This window comes from Dromiciops gliroides, chromosome 3 (genome assembly GCF_019393635.1).
Source record: "Dromiciops gliroides isolate mDroGli1 chromosome 3, mDroGli1.pri, whole genome shotgun sequence".
Classification (NCBI taxonomy): Eukaryota; Metazoa; Chordata; class Mammalia; order Microbiotheria; family Microbiotheriidae; genus Dromiciops; species Dromiciops gliroides.
In genome coordinates, this window is record NC_057863.1 from 545,759,725 (window position 1) to 545,784,418 (window position 24,694).

A 24,694-nucleotide genomic window follows, 5' to 3' on the forward strand; every position below is an offset into this window, starting at 1 on the left:
GACTAGATGATTTGAGGACCATTGTATCCCTAACAGCTTTTGATAAATCATTCCTTGAACGTGGACATGTGTCCACTAGGAGTAATAGAGATGTGCATGTGATAGTCCCTACTCTCAGACAACTCCCGGAGTAGTATAAGAAGTAGCACGTAAACATAAGAATACAGATGTGAATGTGATGATCCATAGGAGTACAGAGACAGGACTTTACACATCACATCACAGTTGAGATGGAGCTTATCAGAGAACGTCTATTGGAGGAGATGGCCTTGGGGGAACCATAGGATTTCAATAGGCATGGTAGGTGCAGAAAACAGTGTAAGCAAAGTTCAGAGGGCAGAGCCCTGGCCTTGTCTGAGGACAGCAAATAATCCTGTTTGGCTGTGTGGGAGAGTGAATGAAGGGGAAGCTTGGGGAGAGATTATGAGGGAAGGGTAAGAAAGGCCTTGAATGCCAGGCTTAGAATTTGGTTTGGTAGGTCACAGGAGGTCAGTAAAGATTGTGGCAGGGGCTGAGGGGGCAGTCAGAAGTCTTGATAGAATCAGACTTAAATCAGGACTTAACTATACACTAATATACTAATATCAAGGGTTGTGGCAGTTGCTCTTGAACCTGTTGACCTGAGCAGGCCTGAACTTAAAAGGTCTAGCAGGGGCAGCTAGGTGACACAGTGGATAAAGCACCAGCCCTGGATTCAGGAGGACCTGAGTTCAAATTTGGCCTCAGACACTTGACACTGGCTGTGTGACCCTGGACAAGTCACTTAACCCTCATTGCCCTGCAAAAAAAAAAAAAAGGTCTAGCAACTTTGCATAGGGCAATAACCCTTCATGGGTTGCCTCCACAACATATGGCTTGTCTAGGGATGTGAAGCAACCAGGGACTGGGACAAGAGTCTTGTGAGGAAGTGATGGGCTCAGTTGAACTGGGGCAGGGCTGGTTAAGAGAGTAGACCTGAGCCCTGTTGTGCTTTGCTGGGACCACCTTGTCTTTGTCTTCAAGTTTTGCCCTTTCTGGCATCTCAGATTTACCTAAACAGGAGAGGAGTGAGAGTGAAGTGAGCTTCATCTGTTTGTGTCCAGTCATGAGACCAAGGGCCTTTGTTCTGGAAATGGGAATGGAGGCCACTTGTCAGACCACCAGTCAGAAAGTGAGCTGTACTGGGACTCAGGAGACCGGGAAGGACGCATGATCTCTAAGGTCCCTTTGAGTTCTAACAGTCTTAAGATTTTAAATTAAGAATATAGAATGTCAGAGTTGGAAGGGCCCTCAGACCATAGAATGTCAAAGTCAGAATGCACCTGAGAACACAAATGTCAGGGCTGGGAGGCACTTTAGAACACAGAATGTCAGAACTCAAAGGGATCTTAGAACACAGAATGTCAGCGATGGGAGGGTTCTTGGAACATGGAATGTTATGGCTGGGAGGGACCTTAGAACACGGTGTCAGACCTAGAAGGAGCTTCAGAACAAGTGTCAGAGTTAGCAAAGAAAGCCTTGGAACAGAGTCGGAGCTGGGAGGGATCTCAGAGCAGAGAATGTGAGAGCAGGGATGATCCTTCAAGACTAGATTCTAACCCAAGACCTTCCTGAAAGACTAGAAAACCAACCAGAGAGGCTCAGTTACTTGGCCAAGATCACAGTGGGGGAACAATTTGTTAAGGCCGTCTGAGACCTGGGGGAGAAGGGAAGTTTGGCCCCTTTCACACTTCACTCTCCCCGCCGCAGTCCGGAGGGGGTCAGTCCGGAGGGGTCACGTGGGACTCTGTTGCTCCGTGCGCATGCTCCACATTCCGCATAAAGCCTCCCGCCAGGGCTCCGCTGCTCAGTATTCGGGCTCGGTTAAGCGCTGTGTCCCGGTAGCTTCCTGGGTTTTCCTTCGTCTTCCTTCCCACCACCCTGTGACTCTCCCATTTCTGGATCTCTCCCCCTGCTCTGCGTCTCGCCAGTTGCACTCTGGGTCTTTCGGGACTTCTTGACTGCCGCTCTCGGCCTGCTCCCCCCTGCCCCCTGCCTGGGTCACGCTCCTCATCTATTCTCAGCAGAGTCCAGAGGCAGGGGGGCTGGCCTGGGGGCCCGAGCGTCCTGGGGCTCTGGGTGAGCGGGGCGTGTGGGGGCGGCCGAGGGGCTTGGGGTTAAAATGGTGGGGGCTGCGGACAAACATGGAGGGGATGAGAGGGAAGGGTGAAAGAGAGGAGGATAAGGAAGTTAAGGAGGGGAAAGGAGGGTGCAAAGTCGGGAATACAACGTGGGGTGGTACGGGAAAGCCTCCTGGTGTACAATCCGATTTGCAGGTGACTGCAACTAGAAATGGATCAGACCTTAGAACAGCCTGTCAGAGCTGGGAGAGACCGTAGAATGTCCAAGCCGGAAGGGCCCTTAAAATAGAAAATGTCGGGGCTGGAAAGGGCCGTAAGATACTGTCCCAAGTTCTTGGAGAAACGGAGACCTAGAAGACTTCACTAGAACTCAACTTTCTTTTGAGGCCAGGCTACCTACAACTTTGAACTTGTGAAATGCAGTATCTTTGAGTTTGTGCCCAAACCCCAGCTTCTTCCTCTACCCTTCCTTCTCTCTCCAGACTCGCAAAAAAGTATCGTCTCATATTTTAAAAAAAATTTAATTTTAGTTCTTAAGAGAATTAGGGGGAGGGGGAAGTAGAGAAGAGAAAGCCAGCTGATGGTTGGCATTGGATCCGTGTCCCCTGGCAAAACTGCATTAATTTGATCCGGAGCAGGTGGTCCGTGTGAAGCAGTTTCTCTGTGGGATATTTAGCTCAGGAGCTCTGAGGACTCTTAATATCTCAATTCAACTTAGGAAGTCCTGGGCTGAGTATAGAAAGTTATCTATACACCCAACTCTCAAGGAGTTTACAATCTAAGGGAGATGAAGACCTGCATAGGCGCATAGCTATAATAGAACAGAGAGGGAAATAAAGGAGAGGTTCAAGCAAAGTGCTATTGGAAATTGAGGAGGAGAAAGAGTGGATTTTCCAAAAAGTGTGAGAAGGCATCATTGTTGGAGAATTTGAAAGAAAGTCTTGGACTTCATTTATTCTAATCCCCACTGCATTTTAAGAATAATCTTAACTGATATTTTTATAGCGTCTAAAGGTATGCAAAGTATTTTGCTTACATTATCTCATTTTAGTTTCCCAACAATCCTGTGAGATATTATGAATGTTATTATTTTTTATTTCCGTTTTACACATGAAGAAACTGAGGCTCTAAAAGGTTAAGGTTACCTGCCCAGGGCCAAAACTTGAAACCCATGTCCTCTGATTCCAAACCCAGTGGTTTTCCCAGTGGTACCAATGTGGATATTATTCTTTTGAGGTCCCCCCCTCTCCAGACCTTGGAGTTCATTCCCTCTCCAAATCCATTATCTTTATTATGATACAGTAACTCTACTGCCAAACTTCATGCCATGGAGAAGGTGGCACCAGAGCTGGTTCTTGAAGGGAAAGACTTGAACATGTAGGAATATTGGGCACTTTTAAAATTTATAAAAGTGATTTACTCACAACAGTCATGGGACATAGGTAGCATAATATTATTATCCCCATTTACAGATGGGTCAGCAGATTCAGTGCCTTGCCCAGGGTCTTGCAACGAATGAGAGACAGAAACAGGTGTTCTGGCTTCAAATCCAGTGTCTTTTTTGTTATACTATAGCTACCTCCATTGAAGCATATTTTATTCAATAACTGATAGAGAACCATTGAAGTTTTTTGAGCAAGGGAATGATATGGGCAGACTTCTTTATTTGGAAGATAACATAGATTATAGAAGAGGGAAAGGCAGGGAGATCAGCTCTTGCTGTTATGCCATACAGAAATAACTTCATTGTCACATTTCCTAAATTAAACACCTACCATGTATACAAACACTGCTAGGTGTTGGGAAATATACAAAATTCAGATGGGCCATTACCTCTGACTTCCTTGGGCTTACAGTCTAGCAGGGGGATAAAATGCATACAAAAAATATGTGATATCATACAATGTCTATTGTGCTGACTGTAATATAGTAAGTTACTGTTGGGTGGGAAAGAATAATTCAGTTTACTGGGGTGTAGAGAGGTGTGAGAGAAGGCTTTCTCACCTCCTTGCCTTTGCTTCTGTTTTCTGTACTTGGAAAGTCTCCTCCCTCTACATTGCCTGTTGAATTCCTGCTCATCCTTTAAAGCCCAGTTCAAATATCACCTCCTTCAGGAGGCCTTCCCCCAACCCAGTTTGTTGGTAAAGACCTTGCTTCCTCAGACCTGGCATGGTAGTCTGTTTGGACGTCATTCTTCACATATTACATGTATATGTGTCTCATCCTTCCAATAACAAGACTATATATAGTGCTTTAGGGTTTACAAAGTATTTAACGTCCAGTATTCTATATGATTCTTTGACCCTCCTGAATTACTTAGTGCAGAGATTATCATCCCCTTTTTATGAATCAAAACTGAGGCCTCTAGAGACTCAATGTCTTGGCCAAGTTTGGCAGAACCTAGATTCAGATCTGTGTGTTCTGACTCCAAATCCCTGGCTTTTTTACTATGCCATTTCCGTGCCCCTGCTAAATGATAAATTCCATCTAGGGAGATCCCTGGTCCTTTCCAGCTGTCAATCTTACATATCTCTCTGCCCTTTGTATTTCCTGCAGTGGTGAGTATAGCTCTTTGCTCACAGTAGATGTGTGATAAGTGCTATTGACTTGAATTCAACAGTTTAAACAATGTCATGGATGTGGGAAAGACGTGTACAGAAGATAGCGGAAGTGTATGAAATGAATGTGGAGGGGAATAGTATGCAAAAGGTATGGAAAGGTAGATGAAGGGCTTCGAATGTCAGCAAGAAGAATTGGGACTTTATTTGGTAGGCAATAAGGAGTCATGGAGTTTGAAAAAAAATTTTTTTTCCATCTGAAATGCCTTTCTTCTACCCTGTCTCTAACTCAGGAAAGTTGCGTGATCTCTCTGCCATTGGTAGTTTCCTCTTGCCTTGAGATAAGTCGCAGGCTGGTCAGCCAGAGAGGTTATTTCCCAACTTGGCGTTTAGGCTGTTGAGCACACTGGGCTGATTGATGGGACCCTTAAGAAGCTCCCTGGAGTCCCCTTCAGCTTCATGAAAGGCCATCACTGCCCCTTCTCCTCTTCCTGTTCCCACTCACACTTTTCCCACTTTTGAGGAGGCAGATAAATTGAAAGCTACATATCTCTGAAAAGTTGCCAGCCCCTGGTATTCACTGGGAATATAATAGAACCATCAAATTTTGGAGCTGAAAGAGTTAGAAGATAGACTACAGAATGTCAGAACAGGAAATGACCTTACAACAGAGACTTTAACCGTTGAGAGTTGGAAGAGGGGTTGGAATTTGAGGTACAAGAGTTATTTTTATTTATGACTTGGATGAAGACATCGTGCTTACAAAATTGTCAAATGATGCAAGCCTGGGAGGCACAGTTAGTATGTTGGATCATAAAATCAGGATCCAAAGTCTCAGCAGACTACAACAACAAAGCTGAATCAAGAGAAGTATAAAGTCCTGCACTTGAGTTTAAAATATCGACTGTACAAGTTAAGGGATGAGAGAGAGATAGCTAGAAAGCAGATCAGGAGTTTAACATATCAACTGTACAAGTTAAAGGATGGGAGAGATATAGCTAGAAAGCAGATCCTTTGAAAGAGAACTGGGAGTCCTGGTTAACTTCAGGGTTTGATAGGAGTCAGCAATGAGGCAAGGCAGCAAAAATCCTAACTTGATATTATGGGGTGTTGTTAGAACCAGAGCACATGACCCAAGGAAAGTGCTGGTCCCTCTGTCTTCTGTATTGGTAAGACCATAGAATGTGTTACAGGAAAAGGGGATCTGCCTTACAAATAAGTGAGAACATCTCTTAGGATGGTGACTTCCCTCTCATTCTAGATCTTCAAACTGAAGCTGGATGACTCTTTGCTGGGGATGCTACAGAGGAATCCCTAGATACCCTCTGAAGACCATTCTGATTTGGGGATCTTTTGCTTCTTTGTAGAAAAATTTACTTAGTAGCTGGGCAGAATTTTCAGAGTTAATAGTATTCTTCTAGCCTGCTGATTTTTTTTTATGCCATCTCATAAAGCAGGGGAGGCAAAAGATTGGGAACTTGAGAAAATAAGACCACTACAATAGATTCCACCAGTAATTCATGTTGTACGGTGTGGGCTTTCACTAGTGTACAGGATGACTGGGGATCACTGCCCAGTGAATTGTATATTGAGGCATTGAAAGATCACTAGACTTGGTTCTTGGTGAGTTCAGATAGTTGGTGATTATGTGGTTGTGATGGAAAGAACTCTGGATTTAGAGTAGGACACCTTGGATTGAATCTGTGGCTCTTAACTCCCTGTGTGATAGTGGGAAAGTGCTTTCCCTTTCTGTACCCTGAGGAGCCAAGAGGCCTTCTCTGTAAAATGAAGTACTTCAACTGTGAACAGGATGAAAGTGAGAGGTGTCCCAGGCCCCAATCACTTCTGTGGAGCTAATGAGCAATAAGGTGTTTACATGGGCGTGAGCCCTCACCCACACTCATTCATTCTCTCTCGTGTCTCTCTCTGTCTCTCTCTGTCTGTCTCTGTCTCAGTTGCTTTTTCTGCTTTTTCTTTCAGGACCATGGAAGAAGGAACATCATACTGCTCCAGTACCACCCTGTTCCATCAGGAAGGAGTGAGGGGGATCACGTATCGGATCCCAGCCCTGCTCTATATCCCACCGGCCCGGGTATTGCTAGCCTTTGCAGAGAAGCGTTCCACAGTAAATGATACAGATGCCCTGTATCTGGTGTTGCGACGAGGGCAGAGGGTGGGCCATTCTGTGCAGGTAACTGATCCCTTCTCTTAGGGTCTCCAAATAGAAAATTATTGGATACAGGGTATTGGAGCTTGGAGGGCCCTTAGTACACAGAATATTGCAGTTGGGAGGGAAGGGTCCTTGAGAGATCATTTGTCCAGCCCCCTCATTATACCCAGAAGAGAACTATAAGCCTCAAAAGGAGAAGTGGTCTGAGCCCTGTACTGGGACCTCTGGGGTCACGTAGAGGAAAGAGGAATTCTAGTCTTTATCCTCTCTCCTCACAGCCCGCTCAAGGAAACAGAACCACATATGACAGATTTTGAAGAAGAGATTTGTATTGTAAGTGAGAAATAAGGTCCCTTTTAGCTCCAAGAACCTGGAAATCCCTTTGGAAGGACCTTGTCAAGAGGCTAGAGTACTCACAGTAGGCCTTTTCCCAGGGGAAGGGCAGAGCCCAAGGCCAAGGCCCAACTTCTGGGGGTGTGATGATGGTTAGGACTTTTGGAGGTACTGTGGCAAGGAACATCAGGGAACATCCAGACCAATGCTCTCTTGACAGAAGAAGAAACTAAGGGCCAGAAGCCAGGTCGAAGCTCATCAGCTTGTCAGAGGTTACGCAGTAGCTAAGACAACTGAAGTTTGAACCCAGGTCCTCTGAGTTGAAATCCAGTGCTCTCTCCACTATCCTCATCGAAGAATGGGTCTGTTTGCCTGGATGTATGGGGACACAGGTTGCACTGGATATGGCTGCAGAAGAGGGAACTTAGTTCAGGAAAACCAGAATTCCTAAGGGTCTTTTGTCTTCACCGCCTGCTTCCAAAAGCAAAACAACAAATCCCAGCATTTTTTCCCCTGTAGATTAAGAAATGGTGGAATTTGTATCTCTATCCCTTCATAAAATCATAATGTGTTGGGTCTGGAAGGGATCTTAGAGATCATCTGATCATTTTACAGCTTAGGAAACTGAGGCTCTTCTGGGAAGTGAGTCATTCAAGGTCGCAGCTTAAAATGTGATGTGACAACTGCAGCAGCGTTAATATTAACCACATTTATCGAGCACTCGGGAAGTGCTGTGGTTATCCTCATTTACAGAGGAAAAAACTGAGACAAACCCGTTAAATGATCTGCCCAGAGTCACACAGCTGGTAAATGGCCGAGGCTGAATTTGAGCTCCATTGTACATAAATATTATTATTGTTGCTGTTGTTATTATTTTCACCACCACCACCACCACCATTTATACAGATACATTCTAGTTACAATATAATTCTAGTGCTGGAAGGAAGCCAAGAGGTATAGTAGAAGTTCCACAAGTCTCTGGAGCTGCATTTGAATGCCAGCTCGGTCACTTTTAAGCTGTGTGACCTTGGGTGGCTGCTTTTCCCTCTTTTGGCCTCAGTTTCCTAAACTGTAAAATGAGTAGTTGGACCAGATGATCTCCAAGGACCTTTCAGAGCTAGGATTCTAGGAAAGGACAGGTTAGAGATAGCCAGGTGGTGCAGTGGTTAGAGCGCCGAGCTGGAGTCAGGAAGACCCCACTCAGCCTCAGACACTTACTTGCCAGGTGACCCTGGGGCAGGTCACTTGATCTCTGTCTGCCTTAGTGTTCTGTGGGGACCAATTTTTAACTGGGGAGTACTAGCTAAGCGGCTCGCTGCATTCTCACCTGTAAAATGGGAATAATGATAGCAGCTATCTTCCAGGGTTGTTGTGAGGATCAAAAGAGATCATATTTGTGAAGCATTTAGCACAGGGCACTGGCACACAGTAGGATGCTTGTTCTCTTCCCTTCCCCCTCAGGTCTGCCTGACTCCCAGCCCGGATGGAGAGCTGGAAGAGACGTCAGAGACCATCTAGTCCAACCCCCTCATTTTATAGATCAGGAAATTGAGATCCAGGGAGATGAAGTTTGTGCAAGATCACACAGATAGTAAGCATCAGGAGTGGGGTTCTAGATTCTCTGGAAGAGCATGGGCTCTTTCCACTTTTTCAACATTTAGTAAGAGCCTCTTGGGTGCAGAGCACTGTGCTAGGCATGGGGAATTTAGAGATTTCAATGGAATAATCCCTGCCCTCAGGGAGTTTATATTCTATGAGGGGAGACAATGTGTATGCATGTAAGTGTAAACACATATGTTTATGAGACAGAATCTATTTAAGAACAGTAAGATGGCCAGTATGGCTGGATGGAAGGGTTTGTGGAGTGAGTGTTGTATGATAAACTGGAAAGAGTAAGTTGAGGAGGGGCAGCTAGGTGGCGCAGTGGATAAAGCACTGGCCTTGGATTCAGGAGGACCTGAGTTCAAATCCGGCCCCAGACACTTGACATTTACTAGCTGTGTGACCCTGGGCAAGTCACTTAACCCCAATTGCCTCACTAAAAAAAAAAAAAAGATTCAATGGATCAACTCCAAGGAAGACCTGGTCCCCTACGAAGCTGATGCAGTACAGGAAAGAGTATGGCCCAATACAGAATCCTTCAGGTCTCAGCTGAAATTTCAGTCTTCTACCAGAAGCCTTTCCTAGTCCCCTTGATGTTAGTGCTTTCTTTCTGAGATCCCCCACCCCTGTCTATCTAGCCTGTCCGTATCATGCTTGTACATATTTGTTTACCTTGTTGTCTTCCTCATTAAACCATGACCTTCAGGAGAGCTGGCAGGAGCTTTGTTTGTTTGTTTTGTTTTGCCTTTCAGTGCCCAGCAAAGTGTTTGACATATAGTAGGAGCCTAATAACTGCTTATGGATTGTATTTGCTGGTTGTGTAACCTTTGGAAATTCACCAGCCTCTTTGAGCTTTAGTTACCTTATCTGTAAAATGGACATGATAGTGAGTTATCTTTATTGTCAAGGCCATATGGGTAGTGGGAAGAGCCCTAGGTTTGGCATCAGGTAATCAACTTTGATATTTACCAACAGCCTGATTCTGGGGGTCTCTTTTCACCCTTCCTTGCTCTTAAAGTGAAGATAATGATCCTTGCATTGTCTACTTCAGAAGACTACTTGTGGGGCAAGTGCTTTATCACTTTTTCAGCACTATAGAAATGTGAGTTAATTATTATTAATAATTAATTTTATTGGCTAAATAAATAAAAACAAAAGCATTATTAATATTAATAATTGCAATAGGACTCACTATTTACTGTATAACCTTGTTGTAAGGATGAAATGGGATAATATACTTTGTGAGAGTATCTTATAAATATAAGCTTTTTGTTATCGTTTTTACAATTATTTTATTATTATAACTTCCCCTCTTAACCTTTGTTTTTTCTAGATGGAAGAGGTTTGCCTTATTTTAGTCTATTTTCAATTAAACAAATGATACATTTGTTGTTTCAGAAAACATTTATTGAACACTTGCTGTGTGGAAGTCATGTCCTTTAGCCGTCTCCCACACTCTCTTTTTTCTCCCTTGTTCTCAGTGGGGACCTCAGGAGTCCCTGATGGAAGCCACATTACCTGGATTCCGCACCATGAACCCCTGTCCTGTATGGGAGCAGAAGAGCGGACGGGTCTTTCTGTTCTTCATCTGTGTCCGCAACCATGTCACAGAGCAGCAGCAGATTTGTTCAGGGAAGAATGCCGCTCGACTGTGTTTTGTCTCCAGCTCAGACCATGGACATTCTTGGAGCCAGATCCAGGACTTGACGGAGGAGGTCATTGGTGAGGAGGTGGAGCACTGGGCCACGTTTGCTGTGGGACCTGGCCATGGAATCCAGCTGCAGTCTGGGAGGCTGGTCATCCCTGCCTATGCTTATCACTTCTCCCGCTGGTACTGCCTGGGGTCCCCTTTCCGAGTCAGAGCCAAGCCCCATTCTCTGATGTTTTACAGTGATGACCTAGGAGCCACCTGGAATCATGGGCAGCTAATCCAGTCTGGGGCGACTATAGAATGTGAGGTTGCAGAAGTGCTGAATTCGAATGGTTTCCCTGTGTTATACTGTAGTGCCCGGACCCCCGGTGGGTGTCGGGCTGAAGCGCTCAGCATAGATCTGGGGGAACACTTTGAGAAACCTTCCCTGGTCCAGCAGTTGCATGAGCCCCGCCATGGTTGCCAGGGAAGCGTGGTGAGCTTCAGGCCCAGGAGAGACCTTCAGGGAGACGAAGCCCCAGATGATGGCAGCGGCCTCTCTGGCCAGCCGGCATCTCTGCTCAGCACCGCTGTACCAGCACAGAACAGCCACAGACCTCCAAGTTCTTGGCTCCTTTATTCACACCCAACAAGCAAGAGACACAGGCTCAACCTAGGGATCTATCTGAACCAGGCCCCTCTGGAGGCTGCTCGCTGGTCCCAGCCCTGGATTCTCCACAGGGGGCCCAGTGGTTACTCTGACCTGGCTACCCTTGAAGAGGGCTTGTTTGGGTGCTTGTTTGAGTGTGGGGAGAAGCATGGGTATGAACAGATCGCCTTCCGTCTTTTCACAGACCGAGAACTCCTGAGCCACACTGAGGAAAGCTGCCCGGGCTCAGAGAGGGCCAGCCGCTCAAATGTAGACTAGCGTTGGCCACCACTCACTGGGCAAGAGATGTGGAAACCACAGCTGCCTCTGTGATGGGGGGGGGGGGTGTAGTAATAATCGCTAGCATTTATATAGCACTAATGTTTGCAAAGCATTTTATCAATATTATCTCATTCAACCCTCAAAACAGCCCCACCCCGTAGCAGCTCTATTATTATTCCCATTTTACAGGTGAGGAAACTGAGGCAAACAGCAGGTTAAATGACTTGCCCGTGGTCGCATTAAATGAGTTGCCCAAGGTCAGATTGGAACTCAGGTCTTCCTGATTCCAGGACTAGTGTTTTCTCCATTGAGCCATCCGGCTGCCTCTAGGGATTGTCAGAAGTAATATAGATCATTGAAACCCATAGCTGTTCTCTGATCCTTACTTTGCCTGGCTGCTTTACACCTTTCACTTCTTAGCCTTCTCCATCCCTTCTCCACAGGGCAAAAGGGACTGACTGGCATCTTGCCAAGATCGGATACTGTGGAAGGAGTGCTGGATAGGGAGTCAGGACTCACTGTCACTCCTGGCTCTTGCTCTGATGCCGATCCCCGTGTGGACTAGCATATGTCGTGTCTCCTCTCAGAGTGTCAGTGTCCTGGAGGTGCTTAAGCTGGATCGACAGGAGCAAACACTGATAGTCCAGGAAGGAAAGAATTGAGCAAGCTGAACTCTGAAATCCTGGGATTCCTCCCCTCACCATGGTTGGGAGATGCCAGGGGCCTAGATGGTCCAAGCCCAGCCGGGACCTCTTGCATAATCAGTATTTAGAGACAGAAGGCCCCGAGTCAGGTCAGCAAGTATTTATTAAACTCTTCCTATGTGCCAAGCATTGCATCAGGAGTAATGGGTACAAAGAAAGACAGAGACAGTCCCTGCAGTTAAATAGCCCACGGTCTGATGGGGGAGAAAGCATGCATGCACAACAAGCCTTGTGCAGGATAAACTGGAGAGAATCACAGAGGGAAGTTGCTCATGTTAAGGGGGACTGGGAGAGGCTTCTTGTGGAAGGTGGGACTTTAACCAAGACTTGGTGATGGAGGCGGCCAGGCATGGGAGGCAGAGTTGGGGAATGGCAAGTCTCATGTGGAGAACAGCAAGGAGGCAAGTACCCCTGGGTTGTAGAGTACATGGAGGGGGAATAAGGTCTAGGCAGACTGGGAAGATAGGAAGAGGCGAGGATAGGAAAGGCTTTGGGACCACTTAAGGAAGGTCACCTTCGTGGCAGAGAGGAGGATGAACTTGCGTGAGGAGAGACTTGAAGACATCCTTTTGCAGTAGGATGTGTGTGAGGTGATAGGAGCCTGGATCAGGGTGCTGGCCATGTCAGAGGAGAGGTATGACCAAGGAAGAGTTGACAGGATTTGGCAACAAATTGGATATGGGGTATGAGAGTTGGTGAGGCATCAAGGATGGCTTCTCAGGTTGCAATATTGCCTCAGGCATTTCCTAGCTGAGTGACCCTGGGTATGTGCCTCACCTTCCTCACCTAGAAAAAGAGGAGATCAGTAAAGGAAACCAGGGAGCTCCCTTCCCACCCCACCCCTTCTGTGTAACTTTGTTCCCAAAGATCTGCTTCAAGGTCTACTCCCCTTGAGCCCCCTTCTTAATTTTTGCAGCTTTTTTCTTTTTTTTCCATAAAGGTATTTTATTATTTTCCAGTTACATGTAGATATAGTTTGTAACATTTGTTTTTATAAGATTTATAAGATTTCTAGTTTCAACTTTTTCTCCCTCCCTCCCCCCTTCCCAAGACACCAAGTAATCAGATATAGGTTATACATGTACAATCACATTAAACATATTTCTGCATTAGTCATGCTGTGCAAGAATAATCAGAGCAAAAGGGAAAAACCTCAAAAAAGCAAAACAAAAAAAAATAGAGATAGCATGGTGTAATCTCTGCAGCTTTTTTCAAGCTTCCCTCTCCCCCAGAAACTTTACTTTCTTGCCTGAGGAAAAGGCAGGAACCTTATCATTTGGCCAGGGTTGCTATGAGAGAGGGAACTTCTTGAGAGGGTCCCATTTTGCAACAAACTCAGATCAAGGGCATCTAGGTGGCATGGTGGATAGAGCACTGGGCTTGGAATCAGGAAGATTCATCTTCCTGGTTTCAAATCCAGTCTCAGACTCTTACCAGCTGTGTGACCCTGGACAAGTGACTTGACTCTGCCTCAGTTTCCTCATCTGTAAAATGAGCTGAAGAAGGAAATGATATCACTCTGTTATCTCTGCCAAGAAAACCCCCAAACGGGGTCACAGTCAAACATGACTGAGTGGCAACAACAGATCAAGGACTCTTCATCAGGTACAGAGAAGAGGAAGAAAGATTGAATGAGAAAATGTTGTCTTTGAGAAAGTCTCTAGTTAATAATGATGATGATAGTTGATATTTACATGACACTGTAAGGCGTGCCCATAGGTGCTTTTTGTTAATTTTCTCCAAGTATTACTTTTGACAGATGAGGAAACTGAGATTCAGAGCAGGAAACTGGCTTATCTTAGGCTTTGCCACTAGGATGTGGCAGGTCCAGGACTCACACCCCCATCCTTTTAATCCAAATCTGGCACCCTTTTTACTATGCCACACTCTTTTCTTCCATATAAATATTTTATTATTTTACAGTTAGATGTAGAGATAGTTAACATTTGTTTTTATAAGATTTCTTGTTTCAAAATTTTCTCCCTCCCTCCCCCCTCCCCAAGACAGTGAGTAATCTGATATAGATTATATATGTACAATCACATTAAACATATATCTGCATTAGTCATGTGATAAGAGAAGAATCAGAGCAAAAAGGAAAAACCTCAAAAAAAAAACAATAACAAAAACAATAGAAATAGTATGGTTCAATCTGCATCCAGATTCAACAGTTCTTTTTTTTCTGGATTTGGAGAGCATTTTCCATCATGAGTCCTTTGGAACTATCTTGGACCATTGTATTGCTGAGAAGAATCAAGTCTGTCACAGTTGATCACCACATAATGTTGTTGATACTATGTATAATGTTCTCCTGGTTCTTTTCATCTCAGTCATCATCAGTTCATGCAAGTCCTTCCAGGTTTCCCTGAAATTCGCCTGTTTATTGTTTCTTACAGCACAATAGTATTCCATTACATTCATATATCACAACTTGTTCAGCCATTCTCCAATTGATGGGCATCCCCTCAATTTCCAATTCCTTGCCACCACAAAAAGAGCAGCTATAAATATTTTTGTACATGTGGATCTTTTTCCATTTTTTGTGATCTCTTTGGGAGTGCCACACTCTCTCTTGATAGGTCTTCTCATAATAGCCTGAAAAGGACAAAGCATAGGTAAGTAGGGCAAGAATCCTCACCTACCTTTCACAGGTGGGAGAAGAGGTTCCAAGAGGTTCCAAAATTAGGATTTGATCACAGGTTTTCTAACTCTTAGTATATTTATTTCCACTGTAATGAGTTGCTGCAGCCAGTCTTTCAGTGCCCACTGAGTCCTGCTGGCTCTTTGTGGGCTAGGCAGGCTTGGCAAACAAGCCTCTTTTGTAATGCTGCCATTATCTGGGCTCCTTTGTCCATGGTTTTGTGGTTCTTAGCTGACAATAAGTGATATTCCTTGTACCTGGCATCAGAGTCTTTTTCCTCTGGCTAAGATGGAATCCCAGCTTGATTTGTTCTTATCTTGGGACTTCACACTTGGGTTCCACACTCCCACGATCCATGCAGGACAGTCCCTGGTTTCGGATGCCCCTGCCCACTATAGTGACCTGACTGGACTATTCAGGCCCCAGCCTTATCAGTAGGTCCTAAGGCAGCTGTACTTAGGAGCCTAGCATAGCCCTTCAAAAACCAGGCCTTAGCCAAGATGGCGGAGTGAGGAAGCAAAAACCAGGCCTTGACCCCAAATATCTGCCCCTTCCCATCTTGTCCCTGGCTTCAAATCCCACCATGAGAGATTGGTCGGTCGTCAAACATTTGTTAATGTTTACCATATACCAAACACTGTCCTGGGAATGCACAGAAAAACTGTGGTTCTGGGCCTTGAGAAGCTTACACTCTTTACTTCTGCTCCTGAAGGCCTTCCTCTTCAAGAGGGCCTTGTTACAATACAGATCACCTTCAGTGGGGTCATGGGTCGTGGTTAGTTTTTGGTTCTGGACTGGTTTTGCTGTGGTGTTGGAAATGGGTGAGGTCACCCCTTTACAGCCTTAGAGGTGTAACAATTGGAATGACGCCACCTTCTGGAGACTTACTGTAGAAGAGTTCCGCCCATGAAGCGAAGGTCTTTGAGGGCAAGACCAGGAGTCTTTTCTTTGGTGTCAGGAAGTGACGCGGGCTAGTGGGAGGAGGAAGGAAGAGACTGGCGCTCAGGCTCACTCTCTTGCCTGTAACGATTGGAATAACGCCACCTGCTGGATACTTACTGTAGAGGAGTTCTGCCCATGAAGGGAAGGTCTTTGAGGGCAAGACCAGGAGTCAGGAAGTGACGCGGGCTAGTGGGAGGAGGAAGGAAGAGACTGGCGCTCGGTCTCACTCTCTTTCCTCTGGACTCTGGCGGAGAGCGGAGCGAGACATGTGCTCTCCCTTTAATAGATAGGAATCTAGGCCTTTTTCTCTCTCTTTACCAAATTCTTATTCTCCTTAATAAATGCTTAAAAGTCTAACTCTTGCTAAAGCTTATAATTTATTGGCGACCACTCATTAGATATTTTAGACAGTTTAGCTAGAATTTTAGCCTTAACATGCCTTTGGACTCTGGTGGAGAACGGAGCTAGAAATGTGCTCTCCCTTTAATAGATAGGAATCTAGGCCTTTCTCTTTACCAAATTCTTATTCTCCTTAATAAATGCTTATAAGCCTAACTCTTGCTAAAGCTTATAATTTATTGGCGACCACTCATTAGATATTTTAGACAGTTTAGCTAGAATTTTAGCCCTGAACAGAGGTTTGCCTTGAGCACTGAGAGGTTAAGGTATTTCACCATGCCAGTGCATGGTAGAGGTGAGCTTCCTGAACAAGGCCAGCTCTCTAGCCACCAGGCTATACTGCCCAGAGATGTCTACCTGACTCCTGGCCATCTCTACCTGATTTCGCCCTTCCCCCCCCAACCCCCCGCCCCTCATCGTCTACCCCAGCTCTTCGGGTGGGATCACGACCCTTCCAGTCACTTATCTTGGATTCTTAACCTGGCCCCAAACCCATAAATGTAATTAACTTCTAAGTCATCTTCATCTTCTGTGGTCTTCTTTACTCCCATCCCTTCTCCTTCACTGTCCCCAGGCTGGTTCAGTCCCTGTAGGTTCTTCCTGTTATAATAGCTTCCTGATTGCTGTTTGATGTAGCACAAAGGGTATTGAGTTTTTGAATCAAAGGACTCACTTTGAATCTCTAGTCTGCTGCTTGATGCCAATGCTGTTCTTCTCTTCTGTAAAAGGAAGGAGTTGGAATATAGGACCTCTAAGGTCCCCTCCAGCTCTAGGCAATGATTTTATGAATTGCTTCCCCTCCCTCCAGTGCTTCTTCCCCTCCAGTGAGTTCATTCTGCATATGCTGCCTGTGGTTTCCCACAAACTCTCCAAGATAACTGGGTCTAGCTTGTGTTGTAACAGGTTGCCTCTGTTCAGCATCTTTTCTCTCTGCCTGGATACTGAACTGAGACCCTTTTAAACCCCAAATACTTAACTCAAACTTAATTCAGAGACTGGTGGCCCAGTGGGTAGAGTGCTGGGTCTGGAGTCAGAAAGACCCGAGTTCAAATCCAGCCTCAGATCCTTACAGGCTGTATGATCCTAGGTAAGTGACTTTCTTTTTTTTTTTTGAGGGGCAATAAAGGTTAAGTGACTTTCCCAGGGTCACACAGCTAGTAAGTGTCACGTGTCTGTTTCTGGATTTGAACTCAGGTCCTCCTAAATCCAGGGCCGGCGCTTTATCCACTGCACCATCTAGCTGAATAAATGCTTATAAACTGGCTAACACTTCAGCGATTTCCCACATTAACTAGGAAAAAGGGCAGAATTGAGGAAGGTGGGTATGCCTTGCTTAAGGAAGCCTCTCCTCTGCAGAGGCTGATTACTCTTCCTTCTGCTCCCAAGGACTGAAGAACATGATGCCTGAGGCCTGCTGACCTCCCTTGTTTTCTTTCCTCTGTTGCCTCTGGCCCACAGGTGCTCCTGTCCCTGAGAGCTTTGCATTAGGCCTTCTCTTGTGTGAGTTAAATAAAGACTTAATTAAGCTTTATGTGTTACCAAACTATCTGACTCATTTTTGAAAATGTTTGCCACAATATCTCAAGAGAAGGTTGGAACATGATCAGAATAATTATTACAATCTACTGCTCTGTCATTTTTCTGAAACACCCTCCATGACTCCCAGTTGCCTATAGAATAAACTACAAATGCCTTAACCTTCTTGTCCAGTCTAGCTCCAATCTTGATTTCCAACCCTATTTCATCCTCACCCATTTCATTTGATCCTCTGCATCCATGCCAACTCTATTTCCTCATTCCTGCCTATTAAAAACCCTTTTCTTCTGTAAAGCCCAATTGAGGGGCCACCTCCTCGGAGCCTTCCATGATTACCTCCAGCTGAAAGTGACTTCAGATTATCCTAGAGCATCTTCCTTCTTGGACTCTGCCCTTCACCCTTAGAAGACTCTATAGTGTATTATACTTAGCTGGTATAACATCATAGCTTTCTAATAGGTTATAACCTCCTTGGGGGAGGGATTGCATCATTTCCCCACTCTTATAGGCCTCGCTCTGACCCCAGAACTTTACATATAACAGTGTTTTTGGCCAATAGAACTGAGTTGAAGTTGTCTTAGGAAGGAACATGGCAGCCAGCCAGAATTCCTGTGGGCAGGCAGAAACAGTACAACAGAAAGGTGGAGCACCATTTTAGTCAGATCTGGAAGGTACTTTAGGAACTTAGTCTGAATCCCTCATTTTACAGATCAGGAAACAGGGACCAACTTGGTGTGTGCCTCTTGTACTTAAGTTATATTTCATATAGACTGGGTCTGTGATTTCATCGATGTAGGGAACTCCTGGATGAGGACACTCCCTCCAACAGCACAGGTTGGTACCTCTGCCCATCACTGAAGGGTTGGAAGGGGGAGGTGAAGTTCCTTGTCCAAGGGCACCCAGCCAATATCCAAGGCAAGACTTTAATTTAGGCTTTACTGGCTCTGAGACCAAGTTTCCATTCTGCTGTTTCTGTTCTATTGTGTATATGTCATGGGAGGCTGAGATCCAGGAGTAGAATCCAAGGCTTCTCTCTGGGGGTCTAGAGGCTTTTCATTATACAAGGTGTCCCAAAAGTCTTTAGTGTAATTTCAAAACTTCAAAGCTTAAAACTACACAAAGATTTTTGAAACACCTTATCCTAGACTGTCTTTTAAACCAACTAACTAGCTTAAAGGCACAACTCAAGCCTAATCTAGCCAAGGGAAAACCAGTCACTTAAAGGTCTGTTTATAGTCATCCCTCCACTTGGAACTGTAGAATTAGGCTTATGTAACTTTCAAGTATGGAGACCAAATGTATTGGGACACATTGGAACGTTGTGGGGGAGGCCTGGGCTCACAGAGACTACAAGGATTTGGGGGTTTTCACACATTTAGACCCTCTCAAGTCCACTCTCTCCTCATTCCAAAACCATTTGATATTTCCTCACCTTGAGATTATTAGATTGATTGGAAACTCAAAGTCCCAGCACTCTCTTCAGGTCCAGGCCATTCCTTCCCCTTTCCCTTGGAGGGGGTATTAAATGAAAAAGAAGGGTTTTCCCCCTGATTTTTGAATGCTTTAGGGTATCTGAAATCCATGATGAACTTAGAAAAAGCCTGGACTTGCAGTCAGAAGACTGCTTCAGTCCTCGTAAGCAAATCCCTTCTCTGTAAGGCTCAGTTACCTCCTCTGATCCCCTAAAGACCTTTTCAACCTCGGCATTTTATGCTCTAAAGCCCCTTCCAGAGCTAACACTTTTCTGTATTGGATCATTTCTGGTTCTAACAGCATTCTAAAGTTCCTTCCAGCTATGACATTCAATGTTCTAAGATCCCTCCCAGCTTGACATTGTTTTCTAGGGCTCCTAGTTTTGATATTCTGGGCACATACAGTCACTCTACTTATTAGTATCTCTGATGTTCAGTGCGGTAAGAATTTAGAAACAGCCCTTCCAAACACAGATGCTTTGGTCACCAACTGGGAACAGAATCATTAGTGAGAGCCTATCTGGCCTCTACCATACCCCTCTGAGAGAGCCAAGGGCCCCAAGGAAAAAATCCACAGCTGGTGCATTGACATAGGAAAGTGTGACAAGGCCAGGGAAAGCTGGAGGATGGGAGGCTTTCTGAATTACAACATAAAATGGACCTGCCAGGATGTCTCAGTGAAAAGAGATAACAGCAAAAAAAAAAAAAAAAAAAAAAAAAAGAAAGAAAGAAAGAAAGAAAGAAAGAAAGAAAGAAAAGAGATAGTAGCTTTTCTCATGCCCACCCTAAACTTCAACCTTTGCATTTCATAGAATCCTGGGGCTGAAAGGAAGGGACCTGAAGATGGCATCTAATCCAACCAGTTTCTGAATGGGAATTCCCTGTTTTGTTGTTGTTTAGCCTCTTCATTTGTGTCTGATTCTCTGTGACCCCATTTGGGGTTTTCTTGGCAAAGATACAACAAACAATGTATTAGAATGTAAAACCTTACAAACTAATGCAGAAAAGCAGAAATATTAAATGTACCCTTTGGGGACCATAATGCAATAAAGTATATTCAACAGAGGGCCTTTGATGCATAGATTAAAGATTAGTTGGAAATAAAATAATCTGATCTTAAGGAATAAGTAGGTGATGGGGGAAGAAAAATTTGAAACTAGAAATATTATAAAAACAAATGTTCTCGGGGCAGCTAGGTGGCACAGTGGATAGAGCACTGGCCCTGCAGTCAGGAGGACCTGAGTTCAAATCCGGCCTCAGACACTTAACACTTACTAGCTGTGTGGCCCTGGGCAAGTCACTTAACCCCAGGTGCCTCAACAACAAAAAACAAAACAAAACAAAAAACAAATGTTCTCTCCATGTAACTAGAAAATAATAAAATAAAATACTTGTATGGGAAAAAAAAGAATAAGTAGGTAAAGGGGAAGGGCGAAGATGGGGGAGAGAAGCCTGGAAATTGCCTGAGCTCTACCAAATTTCCCTCAGAAACATTAAATCAAACCTCTAAATGGCTTCTGGAGCTATAAAACCTACAAAAAGAAGGAGTGAAACAATCTTCTACCTTAAGATAATTTAGAAGGACTTTGGGAAAGGTTTGTCTCACTTGGGTAAAAGAGCAGTTCAGTGTAGAGGATACCTGGGAAAGCCAGGCTTTAAGTCACAGCACAGATCAACAGGTGAGGCCCCTTGGTCCTGACTCAGCAGGATAGTGGCACAGCAGGCCAGTTGTGAGGCACCTCAGCCCCAATACAGAAGGCAATCTGATAACTTGGATATCTACTACACAACAGATACAATTAGGCCTGAAGAAAGAAGATGTAGAGAAAGGGAGGAAAGAATGGAAAGAGAAATGAGAGTGATGCAGGAGAGTCATGAGAAAAAAGTCAACAGTTTGAAAAGCCAAATGGAAAAGGAGATTAAAAAACTGTCTGATGAAAATTACTGCCTAAAAATTAGGATTGAACAAATGGAAGCTAATGAGAAACCAAGACACAGTAAAGCAAATCCAATTTAATGAAAAAATAGAGGGCAATGTGAAATATCTCCTTGGGAAAACAGCTGACCTGGAAAATAAATCTAGGAGAGAGAATTTCAAAGTCATTGCACTACCTGAAAACCATGACCAAAACAAAAGCTTACACACCATCCTCCAAGAGACTGTGAGGGAAAATTTCCCTGATATTCTAGAAGCAGAAGCTAAAATAGAAATTGAAAGAATCCACCGATCACCTCCTGAAAGAGATCCCAAATGGAAAACCTCCATGAATATTATAGTCAAATTCCAGAACTCCCAGGTCAAGGAGAAAATACTGCAAGCAGCTAGAAACAAGGAATTCAAATACTGTGGCACTCCAATAAGGATAAAGCAAGATCTAGCAGCTTCTACATTAAAGGACCAAAGGGCATAGAATATGATATTCCAGAGGGCAAAGGAATTGGGACTACAGCCAAAAATCATGTACCCAGCAAAACTGAGTATAATCTTTCAGTGGCAAAAATGGGATTTCAATGAGAAAGAGGTCTTTCAGGCATTTGTGATGAAAAGACCTGAACTGAATAGAAAATTTGACTTTCAAATACAAGACCCTGGAGAAGCATAAAAAGGTAAACAGAAAAAAGACTTCATGAGGGATATTAAAAGATCAAACTGTTTACATTCCTACATGGGAAGCTAATACTTTGAACTCATAAGAACTATCTCAGTAAGGAACTCACAGAAGACACAGGTCTGAACTGAATATGAAGAGATGATATCTATAAAGCATTTATGTTTTGTTTTTTGTGGGGCAGACAGGGTGGGGTGTCTTATGTCTGGGGCCGGAATTGGGCTTGGGGCCTCCTGGGTCCAGGGCTGGTGCTTTGTCCACTGTGCCACCTAACTAACCCATGATGATATCTTGAAAATAGGGTTGAGGTATAGGAGGAATAGATTGGGGGAGGGAGAAGGGGAGAGATGGTCTGGGGAGAGGTAGTTCACATGAAGAAAACAAGAAAAAAGCTTGTGATGGGGAGGAGAAGAGGGGGAAGGAGTTGGGGAGTGAGTGAACCTTAATATCATCAGAATTGGCTCAAAGAAGGACTAACATACATACTCAAGTAGGTATGGTAATATATTTTTTCCCTGAGGGAGGGGAGGGAGTTAAGGGGTGGGGGGGAAGGGAAGGAGGGAAGGGCAGATTGGGGGAGAGAGCAGTAAAAAGCAAAACACTTTCAAGGAAGATGAAGATGTTCTGCATTACTGCACAAGTATGACATATTGAATTGCTTGATCTCATAGGGAGGGTTGAGGAGGGAGGAAGAAAAGCTCAGGGACCTTGAGCTCATTGGAGTGGGCTCATGGAGGGAATGGCATTCATACTCAATTGGGAGGAGTAATCTATTTAACCCTGCAGGAAAGTAGGAGGAGAGGAGGATAAGGAAGGAAGGGTGAAAAAAGGGAGTGCAGAGCAGGGGAGAGGATAGTCAGAAGTAAGACACTTTTGAGGAGGAATAGGTAAAAAGAAGATAGAGTAAATGTCATGGGAAGGGAGTGGGATGGAGGGAAATAGTTATGATCATTGATTATAATGGCAAAACTTATGGTACCTACTTTGCTGGGCTATTATGAAGAAAATTCTCTGTCAAGCTTAAGGTACTATATACAGGTTATGATGAACAGGATACTATCAGAAAAACCTGGAAAGACCTACATGAACTGAAGTAGAGTGAAATGTACTGTATACAAAATAACAGCAATAGTGGGGGATGATCTGCTGGGAAGCATGTGGTTATTTTCATCAAGGCAATGATCCAATATAACCCTGAAGGACTTATGAAGATTGGAGCCCATCTGCAGAGAAAGAACTGATAGTATCTGAAAACAGACAGAAACACATTAAAAATTTTTTTTCTTTTCCTCTTTGACAATTCCTTAATCTGAAGTTTTGTGGTTTTTTTACTGTTTTCTCTCACAACTAGCTAATATGGGAATTTTTCCATGACTACTCATGTATAACTTATTTTGAATTGCTTGAGTTCTTGTGGGTGGGGGTGGGAATGGAGGGAGGAAGAGAAGTTGGAACACAAAGTTTTAGAAAATTAATGTTAAAATTTGTTTTTACATATATTTTGGAAAATAAAATTCTATTCAAAAATCAAAAAAAGGAATATAGATTTTTCTCAGTGGTATATGGCACCTACACAAAAACTGACCATATTTTAGGGCATAAAAACCTCATGGTCAAATGCAGAAAGGCAAAAATATTAAATGCATCCTTTTCAGATCACGATGGAATAAAAAGTGTGTGTAATAAAGGGCCATGGAAAGATAGACTAAAAATAATTGGAAACTCAATAATCTCATCTTAAAGAATGAGTGGGTCAAACAACAAATCAAAGAAACAACCAATAATTTCTTCAAAGAGAATGACAATAATGGAACTTTCCTTAAAATCATAAGCAATATCTATTTATAACCATCAGCAAGCATTATATGTAAGGAGGTTAAGTTAGAAGCATTCCCAATAAGATCAGGGGTGAAAGAAGGATGTTCATTATCACCACTATTATTCAATATTTAACTAGAAATGTTAGCTTTAGCAATAAAAGAAGAAAAAGAAATTGAAGGAATTAGAATAGACAAGGAGGAAACAAAACTATCACTCTTTGCAGATGATATGATGGTATACTTAGAGTATTCTAAAGCATCAGCTAAAAGCTACTTGAAATAATTAACAAATTTAGCAAAGTTGCAGGATTTAAAATAATCCCACATAAATCATCAGCATTTCTCTCTATATAACCAACAAATATAACCTATATCGGATTGCCGGCTGTTTGGGGGAGATGGGGACGGAGGGGAGGGAGGGAAGGAGAAAAATTTGAAATTGGAAATCTTATGTAAACAAATGCTGAAAGCTATCTTTATATGTAACTGGAAAATAATAAAATACTTTTATTTAAATATATGTATATATATACATACACGTATACATACATACACACACACACACACACACACACATATATATATATATATATATATATATATATATATATATATATATATATAAAACCAACAAAGCTCAGTAGCATGAGATAGAAAAGAAATTCCATTTAAAATAACTGTAGACAACATAAAACATTTGGGAGTCTACCTGCCAAGATAAACCCAGGAACTATATGAAGACAATTACAACACACTTTTCACACAAATAAAATCAGATCTAAATAATTGGAAAAAATCAATTGGGGGTTGAACTAATATAATAAAAATGACAATTCTACCTAAATTAATTTGCTTATTTAGTTCCATAGCAAGCAAACTACTAAAAATTATTTTATAGACTTAGAAAAAATAATAACAAAATTGATCTGGAAGAACAAAAGAATACGAATATCAAGGGAATTAATTTTTAAAATGTAAAGGAAGGTGGCTTAGCCATACCAGATGTAAAACTATAGTATAAAGCACCAACCATCAAAATTATTTGATACTGGCTAAGAAATAGAGTGGTGGATCAGTGCAATAGGTTAGGCACACAAGACACAGTAGTAAATGGCTATAGCAATCTACTCTTTAATAAACCCAAAGACCCCAGGCTTCTGGGATAAAAACTCACTGTTTGACAAAAACTTCTGGGAAAACTGGAAAATAGTATGCCAGAAACTAGGCATAGATGAACATCTTATACCA

General features: G+C 43.5%; 1 protein-coding gene across 2 annotated transcripts; it reads left to right on the plus strand.

Moving 5' to 3' along the window:
- The first annotated feature begins 1,816 nt into the window (after positions 1-1,816).
- Positions 1,817-13,053, plus strand: NEU3 (neuraminidase 3). Of its 2 annotated transcripts, XM_043998746.1 has the most exons (3): positions 1,817-2,097; positions 6,638-6,848; positions 10,244-13,053. In XM_043998746.1, the coding sequence occupies exons 2-3, from the start codon at positions 6,642-6,644 to the stop codon at positions 11,318-11,320; spliced, it is 1,284 nt and encodes a 427-aa protein (XP_043854681.1). In that variant the 5' UTR covers positions 1,817-2,097; positions 6,638-6,641; the 3' UTR covers positions 11,321-13,053. The 2 variants fall into 2 exon arrangements, with proteins under 2 accessions (XP_043854681.1, XP_043854680.1); XM_043998745.1 differs by lacking the exon at positions 1,817-2,097 and having other exon boundaries at positions 6,534-6,848.
- Positions 13,054-24,694: the final 11,641 nt, after the last annotated feature.